Genomic DNA, 22,631 nt, shown 5'->3' with positions numbered 1-22,631 from the left:
ACAACCGCCAATAAACGATGTAAAGAAGACGAAGCGCCTTCCGGGATGACAGACGGAGCTATTTTTTCATCCAAAGCAAGTAAAAGAGTGAATTTAGATGATAAAACAAACTAAACGACCGTTTGGATCGATATCTGCATCGATCTGCCCACCCTTGTCTCCTGGATCGTAGCTGAGATCAGCGTGAACCACGTGGGTCTCTGCTCCCTGATCTGTTTCCTGTGTTTGGAAAGAGTTGCAGCTTCATCGCGGAGTTTCTCTCGGTTTGTGGGCTCATCTAAAGGTAAGCACCGAGCTAACTTTACTGTGAGTTCAGTTCATGTTGAGTTTAGCTCCTGAATGAGGTCTTCTGCTGCTCTCCTCGGTGTCTGTTCACAGTTTATTGTGAACACGTTGAGAGAAGAGTGAGAGAGTGTTTGGAGAAAAACACCAACTAATCATTAGCTCAGCATGCTGGGAGAAGTTGGAGCAGAAAAGTCTTTTCATTGTCCCTGCAGCTGTTTTTCTGCCTGCACCAAACCTCTACAGCCTCATTTCTATTTGAAGTGATAACAGGAAATGGATGAGAGCGATCTGCTGCAGTATCAGGGTCACAATAAACTTTATTGTCCAGCTGCTGTGGATGAACACATGAGAGGGAGTGAACTCCTACAAAGTCTCATTTTAATGAGTCTGGCTGCTGTAAAGTGATGCACAGGAAGATGTTAACAAAAACTAATGAAACAGAGATGAAAGTAAACAGTGTTCATATTTGAAAGCACAGAGAATAAAATATATTGTGGTGGTTAATGTGCAGGAGAGTGTGAAGAATGTAATAATGTCTTCCTGTGTCAAACACAGCTGCAGTCAAAGCAGGAAGGAAAGCACTGAAACCACTGATCAAAGCTCATTAATCAAAGACCGCTGATCAATGGCCATGAGTACCATTCAGAGAGTTGGGGAGTCGCTGCAATCACAGCATTTGATCAGAGGTTGTTGATCAATGTTCATGAGAATTTGCATATTAATGCTCAATAACTGACCTCCCAGCCCATTGTTCCTTCAGTGGTGCTCGTTTCAGTCATTATGCAAATGCTCTGTTGAAGATTGAGGAAAGCTGCAGTCAGCTGAAACTGAAGAAGTCACTTGGATGAGTGACGAAATGTTTCTCCCACAAAAAACTACGTCTAGATGAAAATAATCAAAGTTTGGGGAATGGTGGAGGTGGTGGGACTGGGGGGCTGAAGGTAGGGCTGCACGATTTTGCATAAAATGAGAATCACGATTTTTTTTGGCTTAGAATTGAGATCACGATTCTCTCACGATTTTCTTTTCCAGTATAAATTTTTATTGCGCTTATTAACTGCACATCAACTTCGTAACAGTTGAGACTGAACATAAAAACAACAAATGGAATTCCGTCTCCACCGTTGCTCGACACTGCGTGTATAGAGCAGGTAGTGCAACAATAGAAAAATGGTTGCGGGACGGCACCGTGTAGCGTTTGTCTAGGGTGTTGATCATTTTCCTAAATCCCTCGTTTTGCACAGTGTTGATGGGAGCCATATCTTTGGTCAGGTGATAAGTGATAGCCTCCGTAATTTCTTTGTGCCTGCGGGAGTTCGACGGGTATAGGGAAGCGCTGTATAAGGTTCCCGTTATTGATGTTTGGGTGGTTGACCGGGACAGATTTTCTCCTGTCACTTTCTCGTCATCCCTGACGTGCTCTCCCTTGTTTTGTCCCTGCTGGCACAGCTTCTGTATCACGTGGTATAAGGCTCCGCCCTTGTCATTTGTTGAGCAGGCAGAGTGAGCGCTTGTTTTCATGCAGAGTACGTCCCGGATCAAAATGCGGTACAATCGTCGTCCTTTTTTCTTTCTTTTTTTTTTTTTTTTTAATCTTTGTCGTTTGGAAATTAGATCGCACATAAGTATGAATCGAGATCGCGATTTTCTAACGATTAATCGTGCAGCCCTAGCTGAAGGTGTGGAAACTGTGGGGTGGGGGAGTAACAGGTCTGTCCCTGTTTGTGGAAACCACAGGAGGAGCTGTTCAGGCTGTTGCTGGGTGTGAATTGTTGATGGAGTCTTTAAACTTGTAGTTGCTGTTTTCCAGACTGAAGCAGAGTCGTTAGCTGAAAACTGGTTTTAGAGGTTCATTCAGGACACCTTCTCAGGCTCTTACAGCCTTACCTGTATCATAACAAAGTGTATAAACCCCAATCCACCTTTAACATGGTCCTTCTCCCAAACCTTCAAATAGGACTTTCTGGCCCTGTCATAGTAAAGGGCTGCTTAGAATATTAGAGCCAATGTCACAAAGTTCCTCCTGAAGTATAAGTGAGTGAGAGAGTTTCCTCACTTTGCAGCACAACACGTCTCACAAGATTTCTACAAGCAATCAGAGTGAAATTTGTACTTTGTGTTGTCAGATGAACATATGAGACACTTTGACTCTTCAGTGCAGTGTGGAGCCTAACAAAGATCTGTTTTGTGTCCCAGCTGATCAGCAGGAGGAGAAGAGTCTGACGGAGCAGCAGAGGAACATTTTCAGCCATCTGGACTCAGCTGAGTCACTACAGAGGAAACAATGAGCTCAACACAGGAGGTGAGGAAAATATCACAGTTTCACCAAATAATCAGTCACGTCTAAAACTCTCATCCTCCCAACCTGTTATATGACTGTGTTGTATATTATTATATATACAATCACTTCACTAAATAATCTGCCTCAGATTGTTTTGCAGCATCTTTCAGTTTATGAAAAAACATAATGTCACATGTACAGACCCAATATCTGATTTCAACACATGAGGACTTACATGTAAGCTTTAATCTCCAGTTGATCGAATCCCACTGAGCAGTCCTTCCCTTTAAATCTAACCTCTCTTCTTCCTCTCCTGTCCTGTGTGTCTTATCTTTCTCCATCTCTGAGTGAAGTTAGCTCTCTTTCTTTTCTCTCCCTGTGATGTGCAGCAGCTGGACCTTTAGCCAGCAACACACTGTGAGACAAACTGCACACAAACAGTTTGTGTGTTTGCTGATGTTTGTTGATAGAAACGCTGCATTTGAAATTACCTGTTTGTTCAGGTGCTGTGCAAAAAAGAAAGAAGAACAACGTCTCACTTTAACTCCTGACTATGACTCACAGTTTTGCCTCTTTCATCTCTTTTTATGTTTCATACCCTGGTGATTAGTACACGATCAGGATTGTCTTTGACGTGTTACTTTTCCCGTTTCTCAAGTTGGTTTGATGTTTGATGCCTGCAGTGATGAAATAAACCCCTCAGATGCCTTAAAAGTAACACATCTGTTTTGCAAATGTAAGGAGTACAAAATACAATTTTCTTGTTCTGAGCCACAATTTTCTTAGGGCGATCGTGGCTCAAGAGTTGGGAGTTCGCCTTGTAATTGGAAGGTTGCCAGTTCGAGCTGTGGCTGTGGCTACAATGTAGCTTGCCATCACCAGTGTGTGAATGTGTGTGTGAATGGGTGGATGACTGGATATGTAAAGCGCTTTGGGGTCCTTAGGGACTAGTAAAGCGCTATATAAATACAGGCCATTTACCATTTATCATTTTCTCATGTAGGGAGCAAAAGTAAAATATTTTCCTCCACTGAATCAACTTTTAAATGTTACATTGTAATTATTAATATTGAAAAATGACAAAATGATAGAAATATATAATAGGAAACAGGAAACATAAAAAAGTATAGACTTGGTAAACATTTATTACTTTTCTGAGTGTGTTAGCATGCTAGCATTAATAACTGTGTACAGCAGGAGTTAGAGCAGGGCGATATGGCCAAAAATATTTATCACGATATATATTTGAAAATTTGCGATAACGATATAACTGACGATATAATTGATGCGAGACAAAATACAACTCCACAACATTACTAGCGCAAAAAGACAACCTTCCATTTATTTTCACTTAAACAAGAAGCTGGTTTTTATGTACATTAAAGCTTTATAAAAATGTAACAGTGCAAATGCAAATTCCTTGCTGAAAGTTTAACCAAAAGTCATTTCCAGTAGAAATTGGCTGACATATCCTGAGCATAACCATGTATAATATCCACTGAAGTTAAAAAGAGGTGCTTTGCAACATTAAACTGCAGTGTGCAGTACGTATTTTTCGGACCATAAGGTGCACGGGATTATAAGGCACATTAAGCGAAACAAAGCAGTCAGATAAATCAAACTTTATTAAACTCATTCTTCTTGCTTCCTTCAGTTCAGTTCATTTTTATTTCAAACATGTGCCTTCACAATCATTACAAACTATTATTCCATTATTTGTTTGAAAAAGGAGTAGGTAGAAGTATTTACTTATTTGTCCCTACCCCCTTAAGTTTTACCTCTCATTCATTTAATTGTTTTTTTTTGTTTTAAATTAAACAAACAACATATGCAACAAAAATAAAGCAAAAAAAAAAAAAACATACATCAATCAAAAACAAGAAATTAGCATGCCCCTCCACAGTATAGTTTCTTTCATATGATAAATACAGAATGTGTATATTTGCCGATACACAAGTTATGGAAAAACAAACAAACCAAAACCAAAAAACCCAAAAAAGAACCACAACACCATTACCAGCAACATTACCGTCCTGGGTTAACCCCGTTTTCTTCATTCTTATACTTATTTAAAATTTGGTTTTTATATTTTACTTTAAACTGTTTTATGTTTTTACTGTCTTTTATTTCTTCTGTTAGACTGTTCCATAATTTAACTCCTGCAATTGAGATAGACATTGTTTTTAAAGTTGTTCTAGCACTTTGAATTTTTAAATTCCATTTCCCTCTTAAGTTATACCCACCTTCTCTTTCTATGAACAATTTACAGATTTCTTTTGGAAGCAATTTATTTCTTACTTTATACATTATTTGCACTGTTTTAAGCTTCACCAAGTCTTGGAATTTAATAGCTTGCATTTTGACAAAGAGTGCATTTGTATGGTCCCTGTACCCCACATTATTCATTAATCTAATGGCCCTTTTCTGTATTATAGTTATTGTTTGTGTGTTACTTTTGTATGTGTTTCCCCAGACCTCTACACAGTAGCTCATATATGGCAGTAGTAAAGCACAGTATAAAATGTGCAGTGCTTTCTGATCCAACATATGCTTTGCTTTCCCCAGGACAGCAATGCCCCGTGCCAATTTCCCCCGAACATAAGTAATGTGTGGCTTCCAACAGAGCTTGTGGTCAATGATCACCCCAAGAAATTTTATTTCATTTACTCTTTCTAAATATACATTGTCAACACATATTTCTACTTTGATGTTTTTCTTTTCGTTTCCAAACAACATAAATTTTGTTTTATCTAGATTCAATGATAATTTATTTATATCAAACCACTTCTTTAATATCGTTAATTCCTGTGTGATCATCCCCAAAACCTGTGGCAATTCCACACCTGAACACAGTATATTTGTGTCATCTGCAAATATTATAAACTTTAAAATCTCCGATACTCTGCAGACATCATTTAAGTACATAATAAACATTTTTGGACCCAGTACTGAACCTTGAGGTACTCCACAAGCTATATCCATCAAATTGGATTTATATTCATTTATTTGTACATATTGTTGCCTATTCCCTACATAGCTTTTTAACCATTCCAAAACAACTCCCCTAAACCCGTACTTTTCCAGTTTTTTAAATAGAATTTCATGATTAACAGTATCAAACGCCTTCTTTAGATCTAAGAAAACTCCGAGCGCATACCTCTTATTATCCATACATTCGGTTATCTTTTCCATTAAATCTATCAGTGCCAAAGCTGTTGATCTGTTGCTTCTGAACCCATACTGACTATCTGTCATTAATTCATATTTTTCCACAAAACTGTCAAATCTTTTTATGAAGAGTTTTTCCAGTATCTTAGAGAACTGGGAGAGTATTGACACTGGTCTATAGTTTGTAAAATGATGCCTTTCACCGGTTTTGTAAATGGGAATAACTTTAGCAACTTTCATTTTTTGTGGAAAAACTCCTTTTTGAAACGACAAGTTGAATATATATTTTAATGGTTTTACAATACCATCAATAACTGTCTTTACTGTTACCATATCAATATCATTCCAGTCTGTACTGGTTTTGTTCTTAAGTCCTCTAACCATGTCATAAATCTCTTTCTCTTCCACTGCTCTTAAAAACATTGAGCTACTATTCCTTTCAATATTTTCACCAGTGTCCCTTTCTATTCCATCAACCTTTATTTCTTCTGCCAGTTTTGGCCCTATGTTTACGAAGAATTCATTAAAGCCATTTACTATCTCTTCCATGTTATTAATACTTCTTGTCCCTTCTATAAAGTACCCAGGGTAATCATTATTCCTTGATTCATTTTTGATTATACTGTTTAATACATTCCATATATCTCTTGTGTTATCTTTATTGTGTTCTAACCTTTTAATGTAATACTCTCTTTTACAGGATCTCATTATATTAGTTAATTAATTTTTGTAAGTTTTATACTTACTTTCAGTTTCTATTGTTCTCTTTTTTATGAATTCTCGATATAGGGTATTCTTTTTTTTGCAGGCATTTTGTAGTCCTTTAGTCATCCATGGTCTTCCTGCATAGATGAGTTTCCTATTGATTTCAATTACTGGGCAGTTTTTATCAAGTAATGTGTTAAATGTTCTTAAGAATCCTTCGTAAGCTTTATTAACTTCTGTTTGTTCATATACAATATTACAATCTTGCTTTAAAAGTTCATTTCTAAGACAATTTAATGTCTCCTCTGTTCTTATTCTTTTGTAAATAATCTTATGTCCATCGTTGTTCACTTTATAATAGCAATTATAAGATGCAAAGACTGGTAAATGGTCACTTACATCATTGATTAACAGTCCACTTTTTATATTTCCTTCTATTATATTTGTAAATATATTATCTAATAGAGTTGCACAATGAGATGTTATTCTGGTCGGTCTTGTTATCAGTGGAAATAAACCCATGCTGTACATGGAATCAATAAATTCTTCTGTACTCTTATTATGATTTGGATTCAATAAGTCAATATTAAAGTCCCCACAAATAAACATTCTTTTCTGATTTATATTTGTAAATAAGTCCTCCATATTATCCTTAAATATCTCAATCTTAGATCCTGGTGTTCTATATATACAACTGACAATTAGGTTTTTCCTTTTTTCCATACTTATTTCCACTGATAAACATTCCATCACTCCATCAATAACAGTTGTCATTCTTCCCATTCTTTCGTACTTTAGGTTTTTATCAATGTAAAGTGCCACCCCACCTCCTTTCTTGTTGATCCTGTCTACATGAAGGAATTCATATCCATTTATTTTAAAGTCTTCTTCTTTTCCAGGAGTTATCCAGGTCTCCGATATGGCTATCACATTGAATGGCTGTTCAAACTGTGTTATGTAGTCTTTGATGGATTGAAAGTTTGCATATAAGCTTCGACTATTAAAGTGAACCATTGTTATACCCTGTTCTACCTTGAATTCCTTTTTAAGTTGCTCATTTTTATAATAATTGCATTCATTTGTCTTATTGTTAAAGAAATTACAATCAGGATCTATGTTGCTGTCATACATCAATGTCTTATTTTCAATATCTATATGAGTTGTTAGTTGAAAATTGTCAGACATCTGCGTTGGTTGTGCACTTGGACGGTCCCATCATATTTAGCACTGCTTAGCATTTTTCAGTTATATTTTTCTAGTTCCGTCATCTCTTTGATGACTAGAACCTTAGCCTGCTCTAGTGTTCCATTTAACTTAATGAATATTTTACAGTCTGACGTCCAAGTTTCTTAATATTCTTGCTTGTCTTGCAATGTCTGCATTTTTCTTGATTAGGTGTTCATTTAAATAAACATTTGTACCTTTTTAGCTTTCTTCCTTGCTTGAGCAGTTCTTTTTTCTGTTTTCTATTAACAAAACGAATGATAATGGCAGGTATTTGATTTTTGTTTTTCCTCGGAAGAGGATGGCATCCCTCAATATTTTTACTGTCCATTTCGATACCTTTGCTTTTAAAGAAGGCCATTACCTGCTCTTCCAAAGAGCGTAGCTCTTGCTCGGGTGGCTCCCCTCGCTCTGATGCTGCTACCCGTGCATATGTCTGATGCTTGGTTTCCAGTCCTGTCACTATCACATCATTTACTCTTGAATATTGTTCCAGATCTGACACCCGTCCTTCCAGCATAGCAATCTTCTTGTCCTTTTCCTCGCTCTGCCTTCTTAGTTCTTTAATATCATCCATTAAATTGAGTATCAGTTTTTGTTGTTTTGATATTGTTGTTATTTCTTCAGACATAAAGTTTAGGGATTTCTTTATGTCCTCCAGTTCCTCCTCATTAACGTTAACATTGCCCCTCTTAGGCGGCATCTTAACGGCGTTAAGGCCCGCTGGTTGCGAAGCACCCTTGAGGGTTGCCGAAGCCCGGCTTGTCCTGGCAATTACCTCACTGGCTGTTTGTTGGTACCAGGCGTGGCCTGGCAGCTAGCCTCGTTAGCTGGTGATGGAGCCTGGTGTGGCCTGGCTGCTAGCCTTGTTAGCTGGTGGTGGAGCCCTGCGTGGCCTGGCTGCTAGCCTCGTTAGCTGTGATGCAGAGTCCTTGAAGGTAACAGAAGCTGTGGTGCAGTAGAAGCCTATCTTACATTTCTTCTATCTTTCTTTCCTTCATTGTTTCTTTCTATCCAGAATCTGCAAGCGAGCATAGACAAAGCAGTGGGCTACCTAGCCATCACTGCCGGAGCAAACGTGAAACTTCTGTAGCACTGATTCATTAATGTTGAATTCTCTGGCAGCTGCTCTATTCCCATGTTGTTGCAGTATATTAATGACTAACCTTGTATTGTGGATGGATTATCTCAGTTCTCCTGACTGAAGTTTGGTCCGTTTACAGCATCCTGCCATGCGATTGCATTTGTCTCTAACCATGAGGAACTTTCACGTTAACTTTTATAAGTGGAAAAGTGTTAGTGTTCGTCCTCCAGCTTCACTGTTTATGTTATGCTAACATAGCTGTGTCGCTAGCGATCACGTAGCACATCATTATATACCAGCTAGCCCAACTTCAGTAACCCTACAAACGTCACTGCTGTTTAGTTTCCTGTCTTCATTTATGTTGGAAGTGATAGCAGAGCTGTACGTTTGAATTTTTTCAGAACATGCTGTATCATGCTTAGGTAACTAGCGAAACTAGCGAGCTTCCTGCTAACTTCTAACTCCGTTAAATGTAATAACTTTTGTTTTCATCGATACCTGGAAGTTAAACATCATAGTTACACCTGGTAAAGCAGCAATGCTGATCGTTTTATTAAAGATGAAAGAATTAAGACAGTTTTTAACTCTCAGTGATGCTGCAGTGTTCGTTTGACTTGAAGCATATGGAGTTTAGGACCCACATTACTCCCAGATTTAAGAGCATCTTAGTCCGACAAATACGACGGCCGCTTGCATGTTCTGCAAAAAAATGTGCTTTTATGTGTATCTGACGGACAAACACCAAATCAGTTCCACATCACGGAAGTTGCACCATTTTACAAACCAATTCTGGTTCATCTGTTTCACTCAACAATCGGCCATGTGCGTATGAAAACAAAGGCACTGCGCATGCGCGTTTTACTCCCATTCTATTGCGATGTTTCATTTTCCTATCGTTGCCTAACATTATACCGGTATTACCGTGAACGGTATACCGTATTTTCACGACCATAAGACGCACTGTACTAAAAGGCGCAGTCTCAGTTATGTGTGCCATTACTGTATTTAACACACACATAAGGCGCACTGGATTATAGGGCGCATACAAGTACCGTATGCGTATTTAAAAATAAAGCGGGAGCAAACCTGAGTTCGGTACCTTACTCAAATTTCTATTACCGGTAATCGTCATCATCAACAACACACAAGCATACAAGTGTGCGTATTTAAAAATAAAGCAGGAGCAAAACAAAGTTTGGTACTCACATTTTTATCATTAATCAAACCCATCGAAGTCCTCATCCTCTGTGTCTGAATTGAACAGCTGCGCTAAATCTCCATCAAACATGCCAGGTTCACTTTCTTCACTGTCAGAGTCACTTTCCGTGTCGTGCGGCTCCTCGGAAATGATGCCGGCTTTTGCGAAAGCTCGAACAACAGTGCCAGCAGACATGTTAGCCCAAGCATCTACAATCCATTGGCAAATTGTGGCGTAACTCGCCCGGAGCTGCCTTCCACTCTTAGTGAAACTGTGGTCTCCACCGGTCATCCATCGCTCCCAGGCCGCTCGCAGCCTTACTTTGAACGGGCGGTTCACACCGATGTCCAGCGGTTGGAGTTCCTTTGTCAGGCCTCCCGGAATGACAGCAAGCTCACAGTTCATTTGTTTCACTTGTTTTTTCACATCGGCTGTGAGATGGGCACACAGAGTCACAGATCAACAGCGATGGTGATGCGTGGAAAAAACCACCTGGTCTCCTTACATACACCTCCCTCAGCCAGTCTTTCATCATTTCCTCATCCATCCAGCCCTTTTCATTTGCCTTAATGATGATTCCTGCTGGAAACTTCTCTTTAGGCAAAGTCTTTCGCTTAAAAATCACCATAGGCGGCAGTTTCTGTCCATTAGCATGGCAGCCAAGCACAACAGTGAAAGAAGACTTTTCGTGCCCCGTTGTGCGTATCGCCACCGTGTTGGTCCCCTTCTTCTCCACAGTGTGAATCACCAGGATGTCAAAAGTGAGCGGGACCTGGTCCATGTTTGTAATGTGGCTGGGCTGGATGTTTTTGTCGCCGATGTGTTTGCTGCAGTAGGAGCGGAAGATGGCCAGCTTTTCCTTATAATCCGCTGGAAGTTGCTGCGCTACCGTAGTCCTGGTCCGGATGGAAAAATGGCACCGTTTCATAAAACGAAAGCACCAAGACGGACCTCCTTGGAAATGTTCAATGTTCATCTCTTCAGCTAGTGAAACTGCTTTTAGCCGAATGGTGACCGTCGAAACACTTCTCCCACTCGTTCTTTGCTCGATGATCCACCGCTCGAGTCTTTCCTCCAACTCGGGCCACCTCGCCTTATGTCCACGGAAACTCAGCTGCGTTTTCTTGACCTGCCGGAGCTTGTTTTCTAGCTTCCTCCATTTGCGAACCATCAATTCGTTAATCTTAAATTCTCTCGCCGCTGCTCGATTTCCATGTTCCTCCGCATAGCTGATGGCCTTCAGTTTAAACTGTGCTTCGTAAGCGTGTCTCTTTGCCATTTTCAGGGTTGTTAAAACAACGATGTCCTGCATAATGCACATACCTGTTCTTTTATACAGGTATGTGCGATAAAGTCAACGCACGCACTTCACCCTTTAGCGTTCTCATGGCGTTCTCTACTACGTCCTCATTACAACACACAGGGCGCACTGCGCTATAGGGCGCGCCGTACTTTTTGAAGTAAATCTAAGACTTTTAAGTGCGCCTTATGGTTGTGAAAATACGGTAATATGGCTCAGCCCTAGCAGGAGGGCATGATCTAGAGTTTGAACAGTCATGAATTATTTTTAACAGCAGGTTGGATGTAATGTGTTAGAACTACCAGCAGGTGGGGATAAGAGACCTTTAAGGTGTTTGGTGCCACACTCCACCTTCAGGTTTAAAACTAGTGTTAATGGAGGGAGTTTGAAGGTTGAGTTTGTTCCACGACTGCATTTCACTCACTGCCTCTGTTTGTATCTCTGTCACTGCAGGACCAACATGGAGCGAGAAGTCAGCGCTCTCAGGAGGCCGACAAACCTCACAGAAGAAAGAGAGAGAAAACACACACCTGTGACGAGTGTGGGAAAAAGTTTACTGTGAAGGAGTCACTAAAACGTCATCAGGTCATCCACACTGGAGTTAAAGCGTTTAGCTGTGACTTGTGTGGAAAGTCTTTTACCTGGAAGAGTGCCCTAAAATCACATCAACTCATCCACAGTGGAGTTAAAGCGTACAACTGTGATCAGTGTGGCAGAGCTTTTACTCACAGTAGGAGCTTACAGAATCATCTAGTTACCCACTCTGGAATTAAGGCATACAGCTGTGACGAGTGTGGAAAAACTTTCAGCCACATAGAGAGTCGAAATGCACACCTACGCATTCACACCAGACATTATGTGTACAGCTGTGAACAGTGTGGCAAACAGTTTATAACCAACAGGCAGTTACAACAACACATGTTTACCCACAATGTGGAGAGACCTTATAAATGTGACCTGTGTGAGAAGACTTTTAAAGCTCCACGTTACTTGAGACAACACCAACAGATCCACACCAGAAAGGGACTCTACAAGTGCAGTTACTGTGAGGTATGTATTTAGATTTTTATCTTGTCATTTTAGCCTGACTGTTTGGAACAACTCTGCTTGTAGAGGCTAAGCCTACGCTTGAAGCCACTGAGGTGGTCGTTAACGGGGGTGACGCAATGTCACTGGTATGCATGAATGTTCACAGTCCAATAAATCCAGCAGTATGTATCTTGTCCTTTTTGGTCTTTATTCCGTATCGACATAGCATAACAGCGCAACGGTCACAAACTGTTTGCCTTCTCAATGACACACCTGACGCCGATTACGTGCGTCTACCTTAAATACCTTTACATTACATAATCAAAACAGAAAAAGGTGACCTCTAGTGACCACATAAGGTATTAACCCAAGAATGGCGCCTACACCCCGGCCCCTAATTGAAATGGCTATCAGACATGGCAATTCTAATCACAAAGAAAATAAGGAGCCACTAATACAGTCTACTTTAGACCTATACATTCACATAAATAAACATAAGTAACACACTTTTAGATTACAGTCTCATGTAACAAGCAAAGTTTAGTTACAGGTCTTTCCAGAATATTAGTCTTTGTTTTTAAACGTGCAGATCGCACAAGTCCTTTTTTGTCACGAATGGCTTCCAGAACTCTTCCAAGTGGCCAGGAACCACGTGGTGTAGAAGAATCCATTATAATGACTATATCTCCAGGTTTTAGATTCTTCTTCTTTTGGTTCCATTTTTGTCTCTCCTGTAACAAAGGCAGGTATTCGCGTATCCATCGTTTCCCAAAAAGATCTGAGATGTACTGAGCCTGTTTTCATCTTCTCTTCAGATACATATCCTGAGGGTCAAATAGTCCGGGTGGTAAAGATGGTTTTCCTTTCATCAGGAGGATGTGATTTGGTGTAAGTGGCTCTAGGTCTTTTGGATCATCAGAAAGCTTTGTGATGGGTCTGTCATTTAAAATTGCTTCAATTTCACATAGAACCGTATTTAATCCATCGTCGTCCAACTGTTGTTGCTGAAGAACGGATCTCAGAATCTTTCTGATCATACGAATTATCCGTTCCCAAATTCCACCATGATGTGATGCTCCAGGCGGATTAAAACTCCATCTTATTCCAATGTGTCGCAAAGCATCCGCTATTTGGGTATGTTTCAGCGATTCAAGAGCCTCCCTTAACTCTCTGTCTGCTCCGACAAAGTTGGTTCCATTGTCCGATTGGATGTGAGCGACTTGACCTCTTCGACTCACGAAACGGCGCAAAGCATTAATGCAGGCATCTGTGTTTAGAGAGCTAGCCACTTCCAAGTGCACTGCTCGGCTGGCTAAACAGGTGAAAATGACTCCATAGCGTTTAGCTGTACCTCGTCCTCTTTTCACTTCAATAGGTCCGAAGTAATCAACTCCGACATTGGTGAATGGTGGGTTATCTGGCAAAATTCTTTCCTTGGGTAAATCTGCCATCTTTTGCTCCAAGGCTTTTCCATGATATTTCCTGCAAAAATTACATTCTGCGATAACCTTCCTTACAGCTGAGTTGGCCTTTGTGATCCAGTATCTTCTCCTTAGTGTGGATAAGGTGTGGTTACGACCACTATGACCAAGCTGTTGATGAATGTGCTTTAGGATGAGATTTGCTACATGTTGATCTTTTGCAAGAACAAGGGGATGCTTCGTTTCTTCTGGTAAGGAGCCCTTTGTCAGTCGTCCCCCAACTCTTAAGAGGCCTTCATCGTCAAGATAAGGATCTAATCTATAAATTGAGCTGTGCCTGCTCACAGAACTTTCCCCACTTGACAACGTAGCAATCTCCTCTCCAAATCGTTGTTGCTGGCAAAATCTAATAATGGCAAGCTCAGCTTTCAGAAGATCCTTTGAAGATAGTCTGTACAGCTGCGGTTTCTTTACTTTCTCCTTTGTAGTACTTTTACAAATTGGGTTATCTGAGTAAGGTTGCGGTCCTTTTTTCTTATCCCTCATTGAACGAAGGATTGCCTTTAGTCTAAGGAACCAAGCAACAGCAACCTTGAGCCTTCTCCAGTCTGAGAAGTACACCATCAATTGACATGTAGCATCAAGCAAGTCTTTTAGCTGAGTAACATTTACTGTGGCCTCACCTTTGACTTCAGGGTCCTCTGGTTCTAAGGAGCATTCCATTAAATTGGTTGGCCAATCACTTTCTGGCTTCTGCAGAAAGCTTGGTCCTTCGAACCAGCGGCTGCTATGAACAACGTTCCCAGCCTTGAGCCCTCTTGTAGCATCATCTGCTGGATTTTCCTTTGAGCTTACATATCTCCATTGTGATTGTTTAGATGCAGTTGTAATGAATGAGACTCTGTTTGCCACAAAGGTAAGGAATCGTTTATCCTCATTCATTATATATTTGAGTACAGATGTACTATCTGTCCAAAATATAGATTGCTCGAGTTTCACTCTCAACTGAGCCCTTAACATGAGATCCACTCGGACAGCAACTACAGCAGCTGTTAGTTCCAGACGTGGAATAGTGACAGGTTTTAGAGGTGTTACTCTTGCCTTGCCCATCAAGAATGCGACGTGGATGGATTTCCTATTATCTTGCATGCGCAGATATGACACAGTTCCATATCCAGATTCACCAGCATCTGAAAAATGGTGTAGCTGTGCATGTGAGAGAGGTCCAAACTCTCTTGGTTGTATACACCTTTTAACCTTGAAATGGGAAAGCCTTTGCAAATCACTGAGCCAACCTTTCCACCTTTGCAACATGGTTTGGGGTATTGGTTCATCCCATCCCAGTTTCCTTTTGCAAAGCTCCTGCTGCATTCCTTTGGCAGGCAGCAGGACTGGTGCAAGAAATCCCAATGGATCGTAAATGGAACTTGATATTGATAACATTCCACGCCTAGTACAGGATTTTTGAGGGATATCCATTTTGAAGTTGAATGTATCAGTTTCCACACACCACTGCAAGCCCAGAGCTCTTTCTACCGGAAGTTTGTCTCTGTCAAGATTTAATTCTTTCAAGTCTTTAGCCCTTTGCTCCTCAGAGATACTTTGCAACAGGGTGCGATTGTTACTGACCCACTTGGTCAGTGTAAATCCTCCCCTTTGACAGAGTGCTGAAAGATCTTTGACCAAATCAACAGCATCTGAGGTGGAGGCCACACTCTTTAAACAGTCGTCCACATAGAAGTTCTCTTTCAGCGTTTCACATACCTTGTCTAGGAATTCAGTTTGATTGTCCTCAGCTGTTTTTCTCAAAGCGAAACTGGCGCAGCTCGGGGAAGATACTGCACCGAACAGATGAACAGTCATGCGAAACTCAATTATGTCCTTGCTCAGATCTCCATCTGGCCACCATAAAAAACGCAGAAAGTCTCTGTCCTCTTTGGCAACTTTAACTTGATAAAACATTGCCTTTATGTCACCCATAAATGCGACTGGATCCTGTCGAAATCTAAGCAAAACCCCAAGCAATGTGCTTGTGAGATTAGGACCTTGTAAGAGCTGCTTGTTTAATGATGTCCCCTGGAATGATGCCCCACAGTCAAATACAATTCTTATAGATCGTTTTCTGGGATGGTAAACTGCGTGATGAGGAATGTACCACTTCTTTCCATTTTCGCAAGACAGATGCTGTGAAGGTATTTGCTCTGCATATCCATTACTTATCATCTCGTCCATAAAGTTTTTATATTCTTTATGCAACTGTTCATTGTTGAGAAGTTTTCGTTGTAGACTTTGCAATCTTTGTTTAACTATGGAGAAATTGTTTGGCATCTTTATGTTGTCCTTTTTAAAAGGTAACTTCAAACAGTAGTGTCCGTCTTCCATTGTTGCAGATTTTTCCATGATCTTCATGAACTTAAGGTCCTCCCTTGACAAACCCTTTTCCTCTGTAACCCTTTCATTAAAGTCATAGTTATATTGACTTTTCAACCTCTCCTCCAGCTTACAAACAGATATCCTATTTACAATTGTTGGTGGGTGCTCGCTGTCCAAGTTGCTTTTACCATCTTCCATGGGCCCATTTATGACCCAACCCAATGCTGTTCTTATAGCATATGGGCCATTCCCCTGGCTATGAATGACCTCCCATGGTTCCAATAACTTGGGAGCGTTGCATCCAATCAACAGGTCCACATTAGCCATTATGTGGGGAATTTGAACCTTTGACAGATATGGCCACCTGATCAGATCTTCTTCCTTTACGAAGTTATCCGTGGTGACAGGCATCCTTTCCTGTGTTAGGATTTCTGGAAGTTCATAGAAGGCATTGCTGCCTAAACCAGAAACTTCAAGACCAGTAAGTGAGTGGGCAGAGACTACCTTTTCTTGACCCATCGTTTGTAACAGGAATTGAGTTCTTTTGCCCACAAGATTTAGCTTTTGCATGAGGTGCTCTGAACAGAAGCTAGCTGAACTGCCAGGATCTAAAAAAGCATATGTCTGTATGACATGACTACCTTTAACAGACTTTATTTGAACTGGCAGAATGGAAAGCAAACCGCTTTCTCTTCCGGCCCCTGTATGACCACAAGTTTTTACATTCTTTGAAGAGGAGGGCTCTCCATAGCATTCAGGGATTACACCATTGTTATCAATATGGAGGACAGTGGGATGACCTTTACCACACGTTCTACATATCAAACGCTTAGCACAGTCCTTGCTTATGTGCCCAGCACCTAAGCAACCAAAACACAGCCCTTTCTCCTTTAGAAAAAGCATTTTGTCTCTGTGCTTCTTCCGCCGAAACTGTTGACACTCCTCCAGTGTGTGTTGTTGAGTACAGCAGACACAAGATGGCTTTACTGTAAAGTCATGGCTTGTTGTAGTAATCAGCCTTTCCGTGCTGTAGGTTTTATTCATGTTCATGGGTGTGGCTGTAGCAGCAAAGCTGTTCCCTTTAATTTGTTTGATTGGTTGTGACTTCAGTCTGTTGTCAACCTTTGAGACAGGGATTGTTGACGTTACATTCTGAATGTCCCCAAACAAAGGATCCGAAAGAATTTTCACCTGCCTTTCAATAAATGCAACCAAATCTTGAAACCGAGCTCTGTGTTTAGAGGTTTCCAATATATCATATGCAAACGCTCGCCATTTCTCTCTCATTTTATATGGCAACTTGCACAAAATGATTTTCATGTTCACTGGCATGTCCAGTTCCTGCATATGTTGCAATGTTTTCATGACATTACAACTCCCACATAAGAAAAGGGAATATGCTTGCAATGATTTCACATCTTCATTTTTAATTGCAGGCCAAGATAACGCCTTGTCAATATAAGCAGTTGCAATTTTATATTCATTTCCAAAGTGTTCTTTGAGCAGTTGCTTTGCTTGTATATAGCCTTGTCCTGCAGCCATATGTTGACAACTGCGTACCAGCTCTCTCGGCTGTCCTGTTGTAAACTGCTCCAAATAATACAAGCAGTCCCTCTTATTGGCCTTTTCTTCCACTCCTTGTTCAAACGCATTAATGAAAGAGATGTACTGAAGAGGATCACCATCGAATACAGGTATTTTCCTGGATGGTAATGACGATGCACGCTGATGCTGAACAAGGGTTGCAGTTATTTCATTTTGTCTTTGTAAAATGGTACAAATGTCCTCCAACCGTCCTTCTGCCGCTGTAGGAATTGACCTGGGCGATGGAGGATCCACATTGTGAAATTGTGTTGTGATGACCGTTTGAGCTTGTGGCTCACTTTCGATTTCCGTTCCTGGCAGGATCATTGCAGATATTTTGCTTTCAGTCTGTACTATTTGCACTGCAGGTTTATCTTCATTGACTGGTGTACTAGGCTTGACTGTGGCTGAAGCAGCTGTTTTCTTGATTTCCTTTTCATAATATGAATTCATAGCATTGGATGATATGTTAGATATACTTTGAACTTCAGCAGCTTGGAGAACAGCTAACTTTGCAGAAGAGGCAGAAAGCAACGCTTCAAGCTCAAGCTGTTCACGTTTCCTCCTTAGCTTTAGCTCTTGCTCCTCCAAAGCATGCTTCTCTTTTAGGACTGCCATACGAGCGAGTAATGCTGCTTTTTCTGCTTTTGCTTTGATTTTGGCAGAAGAAGTTGTGCTCACTTTACCACTAGATGAGCTTTTAGTGACTGAAGATTTACCAACAACATTTGAAACACTGTCCTCTGGCTTAACACCATCATCAACACCATGATCACCCTTTAAATGTAAATGTTCGCAACCTGACAACCATTCTTTCACTTCATAAGTGAACTCATCATAATGCATTGTTTTTGCTTTAAACCATGTTTCATGCTTTTCTTTTTCATCATCTGGTAACAAACACATCAATGAACCATGAATTGTTTTTGCTTCATTACACAAACCAACAAAATCACTGAATGATGCTTTAACCATAGAAGTTTCATTTTTTTCCATTGAGACCCTTATACTCTCTTTTAAATTATTAGCTTTATTTAATTTAGCTTTTCTATCACGTTGCAGTCTGTCTAGTCTCTCTGCAAGTGCCTTAGCAGTCAATTTCACCACTCGTTTTTCCTTTTCTGGATGTGTCCCAGCCTTGCTGGCGTTGCTACTTTGCACAGCTGATTCTGCAGCAGGCTCCGGGGGCCTGTCAGCAGCTTTATTTGTGTCCATAGTTCAAATGTTCCAAAACTCAAATATTTATCAAGTATTGAGGGTTTATGCGCACATGCGAAAGTTTGTTTATAAATCAGTTTTATTTGGGTTGACCACCAATGCATTGGAATTACGTCTTCTTAAATAAGCGTGCACACTTTTATAAATGGCCATTTATTAGTAGCGCTACTCATACCTTGCGTTGGGCGCCGTACTGATTCCGATGAAGAATTCTGAGTCCTCTCCAACATCCACGGAACAATCGCCAAGCATTCCACGTCGTCAGCTGACAGACCGTTAGTCCAGCTGTCCGCTCCTCGTGAAACCTCCACGGTAACCTTTCCAAACGGCATTCAGCTCTCCGCGGCGATCGATCACTCAGACTTTAATTTTCCTGCTTGCGCCGAGTCTCCAAAACACCGCGGCGAAGTTGGCACAAACTTTTCCCCAAAGAAAAGGAGTTTGTGACTCTAATGTAGAGGCTAAGCCTACGCTTGAAGCCACTGAGGTGGTCGTTAACGGGGGTGACGCGATGTCACTGGTATGCATGAATGTTCACAGTCCAATAAATCCAGCAGTATGTATCTTGTCCTTTTTGGTCTTTATTCCGTATCGACATAGCATAACAGCGCAACGGTCACAAACTGTTTGCCTTCTCAATGACACACCTGACGCCGATTACGTGCGTCTACCTTAAATACCTTTACATTACATAATCAAAACAGAAAAAGGTGACCTCTAGTGACCACATAAGGTATTAACCCAAGAATGGCTCCTACACTGCTCATTAAACTGTGTTAGCATGTTAGCAATTCTACTGCATGGAAAAGCAGCTCTGAGTGATTATTCAGATTTTCATGTCAGTTATGATTTTAGTATTACTGTAGTATTATGTTGGTAGTATTGTAGTTATTGCAGCCCAGTAAACTGAGTGTGTTAACTGAAACAGCCAAATGTAATTGTACGTCTGCAGAGATGCTCTTTATTTCAGGCGACGTTCAGGATAAAAATGTTGAAGGACTGACGTACACTGTCTTTGTGCCTTTGTTTAGAAGCAGAGCGACACAGATGGATCCAGTTCTCAACCCTGTCATCACCGTGGTGGTGGGAAAGACTTTCGTTGTGACCTTTGTGGAAAAACTTTCAGTCGACAAGACACCCTAAAAAGACATCAACGTAAACACACTGGAGACAACCTGAAAAACTGCAAAGAATGTGGGAGAAGCTTCCCCACAATAGCTGACTTAAAGCGACATGAACTGATTCACATTGGGGTTAAAAAGCACCTCTGTGATCAGTGTGGGTCATCTTTCATCTCTGCATTGGAGCTTAAAACACACAAACGAGTCCACACAGGAGAGAAACCATACAAGTGCAGACACTGTGACAAAAGCTTCTCACATCCAGGTAGTCGTAACAATCATGAACATACACACATGGAAGGAAACTACAGCTGTGACCAGTGTGACAAGAGCTTCAGGAATCTCAGTTCATACTCCAAACACAAACGATCCCACGTTACTAATAAACTGTTTCACTGTTACCAATGTGCCAAAACATTCACCTCATTGTCTGCTCTGTGCAAACATCAGCGTGATCACACAGGGCTGAAATCGCTCCCATCACAGTGAATCTGAAGAGACCGAAAGATCCTCTACTGGTTTCAGTGTCAGACTTAAAACCCTTGAGATCAGGCTCCACAGAGTTCAGATGTAATCTCCTGTAAAGATCTGATGAAAATGTTCCACTAGCTGGATGGATGGATTTAATATTTCTTTTTCTGAAGGTTGCTCTCTTCCTGTTTCTGCCAGTGCTGACTGCACAGATGTAATATAGATCCATGTCACTGTTTGGAAGTATCAGAGAACTGCTGATGCTGTAAAGCTGCTGGTCAATCTGATGGGCTGTTGTGTTGCTGTTGGTGATGCTGGATGAAGGGCTGGTGGACCAGGTGAGCTCAGGTTGAGGGTAGATCCCGTCTTAGCTGCAGGTGATCCTTTGTCCTACTTGTTGGAGATTAACTTTACGGACTGGAGCTGGAAAAATATATATTTCTAAAGAAGTCAGAAAGAGATTTTGTTGTCACAATTTTCCTTTTCTGTTTATTTCATGTTAACATGATTTAATTTATTGAAAAACATGTAAACACGGTGAATGGCCTGCTGAGGATTGGGGCAAAGTCATATTCTCAGATGAAGCATCTTTCCGATTGTTTTGGGGCATCTGGGAAAAAGGCTTGAGCGGAGAAGAAAAGGTGAGCGCTACCATCAGTCCTGCGTCATGCCAACAGTAAAGCGAGTGGGCTCACTCATAATTTTGCCCCCAAACACAGCCATGAATAAAGAATGGTACCAAAACACCCTGCAACAGAGAGCTACAGATTAAAAATGCCCAAGGCGAAGCACTCAAAGGTCTGGCTGTACTTCACAGCATCTGATGAAGCACCTGGTGATGCATAGCGTTTTTGTAAAAGCTAGAAAAAGCACCGTATTTGATAGCTTGCTACAAGACCTCACACCGAGCACATCTACTGCAGATGTGGTGCCTGTTATCGGACCCGGAGTTAGTAATATCCCCCAAGAACCCGAAGAGTGGAGTCCTGGTCTCTAGCCCTGCCAGTGTAGCCCCGGTTCCAACCAAAGGAGGTATGTTGTATCAACAGAAAAGGCTAACTTGGTTATCATTTTGCAGAAAAAGACTGCTAAAAATAAAAACACAAGAGGTTTTTGTATAAAGTTTGTGTTTTCCATTCTTTTTTTTTTTTTAACTCTTTATTTTGTACTTTTTCCTTTGTATTACATACGGACAAGACAATAATAATAATAATAACACAACAACAAACACACAAAAAAAAAAAAAAAAAAAAAAAACACGAGAGGTCCCGCCCTATAAGGCTGACTGAGACTTATAAATTATCCATTTTGTCCACTGTTTTCGGTGTTTGTCAGATTTCAGTCTCAGAGTGTAAGTCATTTTTTCCATTGTATATATGTCCTCGATTACGTCCATCCAGTCTTCCAGTTTTAAAGGATCGCTTTTCAGCCAATTCTTTGTTATCACCTTTTTGCTTGACAACAACATAATCTTAAACAAATACCAGTCCTCCTTTTTTACATTTTCCCATATTCCAAAATACATTACTCGTGCCTCACACAGTACTTCATACCCCAGCACCTTCGTCATTGTTGCCGCGATTCTTTCCCAATATGGTTTAATATATTTACACTTCCAAAACACATGTGAGTGATTGGCGTTCCAGTCTCCACATAATCTCCAGCATTGTTGGGGTGTTTTCAACTGCTTGCTTTTGATATACGGAGTAATAAAAAACCTAATCACATTTTTCCAGCCATATTCTCTCCATCGTCTAGAGCTAGTGGAGTTATGCTGTGTGAGACATAAGGATCGCCAATCATCCTCTGACAACTCAATTTGTAGTTCCGATTCCCACTTTTGTTTAATATATAATGTTTCATTCCTATTCGAATTTTGTAGGCCATCATATAATTTCGACAGAATTCCTGATGGAAGATTTTTATATGCACCTGTTATTGTTCCTATTATACGATTTCTTTCTCTCGAGAGCTTCTTTCTAATTTCTGTATTGTAAAAGTGTCTTAATTGAAAGTACCTAAATAAATCTGATTTATCCAATCCGAATTGTTTCTGTAGATTCTCAAAAGATTTAAATGTTGTCCCATCTATTAATGTACACATTGCTGTAATTCCTTTATTGACCCATCTTAAAAATGTGCTATCCCATTGTCCACTTTGGAATTTTC

At 40.5% G+C, this 22,631-nt stretch overlaps 1 protein-coding gene across 3 annotated transcripts; it reads left to right on the top strand.

Moving 5' to 3' along the window:
• On the top strand, positions 1 to 22,503 carry LOC145431167 (uncharacterized). Of its 3 annotated transcripts, none has more exons than XM_080306640.1 (4): positions 1 to 283; positions 2,482 to 2,587; positions 11,699 to 12,295; positions 19,905 to 22,503. In XM_080306640.1, the coding sequence occupies exons 2-4, from the start codon at positions 2,570 to 2,572 to the stop codon at positions 20,478 to 20,480; spliced, it is 1,191 nt and encodes a 396-aa protein (XP_080162766.1). In that variant the 5' UTR covers positions 1 to 283; positions 2,482 to 2,569; the 3' UTR covers positions 20,481 to 22,503. The 3 variants fall into 3 exon arrangements, with proteins under 3 accessions (XP_080162766.1, XP_080162765.1, XP_080162767.1); XM_080306639.1 differs by having other exon boundaries at positions 19,902 to 22,503; XM_080306641.1 differs by lacking the exon at positions 19,905 to 22,503 and adding an exon at positions 13,090 to 13,162.
• Positions 22,504 to 22,631: the final 128 nt, after the last annotated feature.

The sequence above is a fragment of the Astatotilapia calliptera genome, chromosome 9 (genome assembly GCF_964374335.1).
Source record: "Astatotilapia calliptera chromosome 9, fAstCal68.1, whole genome shotgun sequence".
Lineage (NCBI taxonomy): Eukaryota > Metazoa > Chordata > Actinopteri > Cichliformes > Cichlidae > Astatotilapia > Astatotilapia calliptera.
Note: the sequence above shows the minus strand (reverse complement) of the source record. Positions and strands in the feature narration are given on the sequence as shown.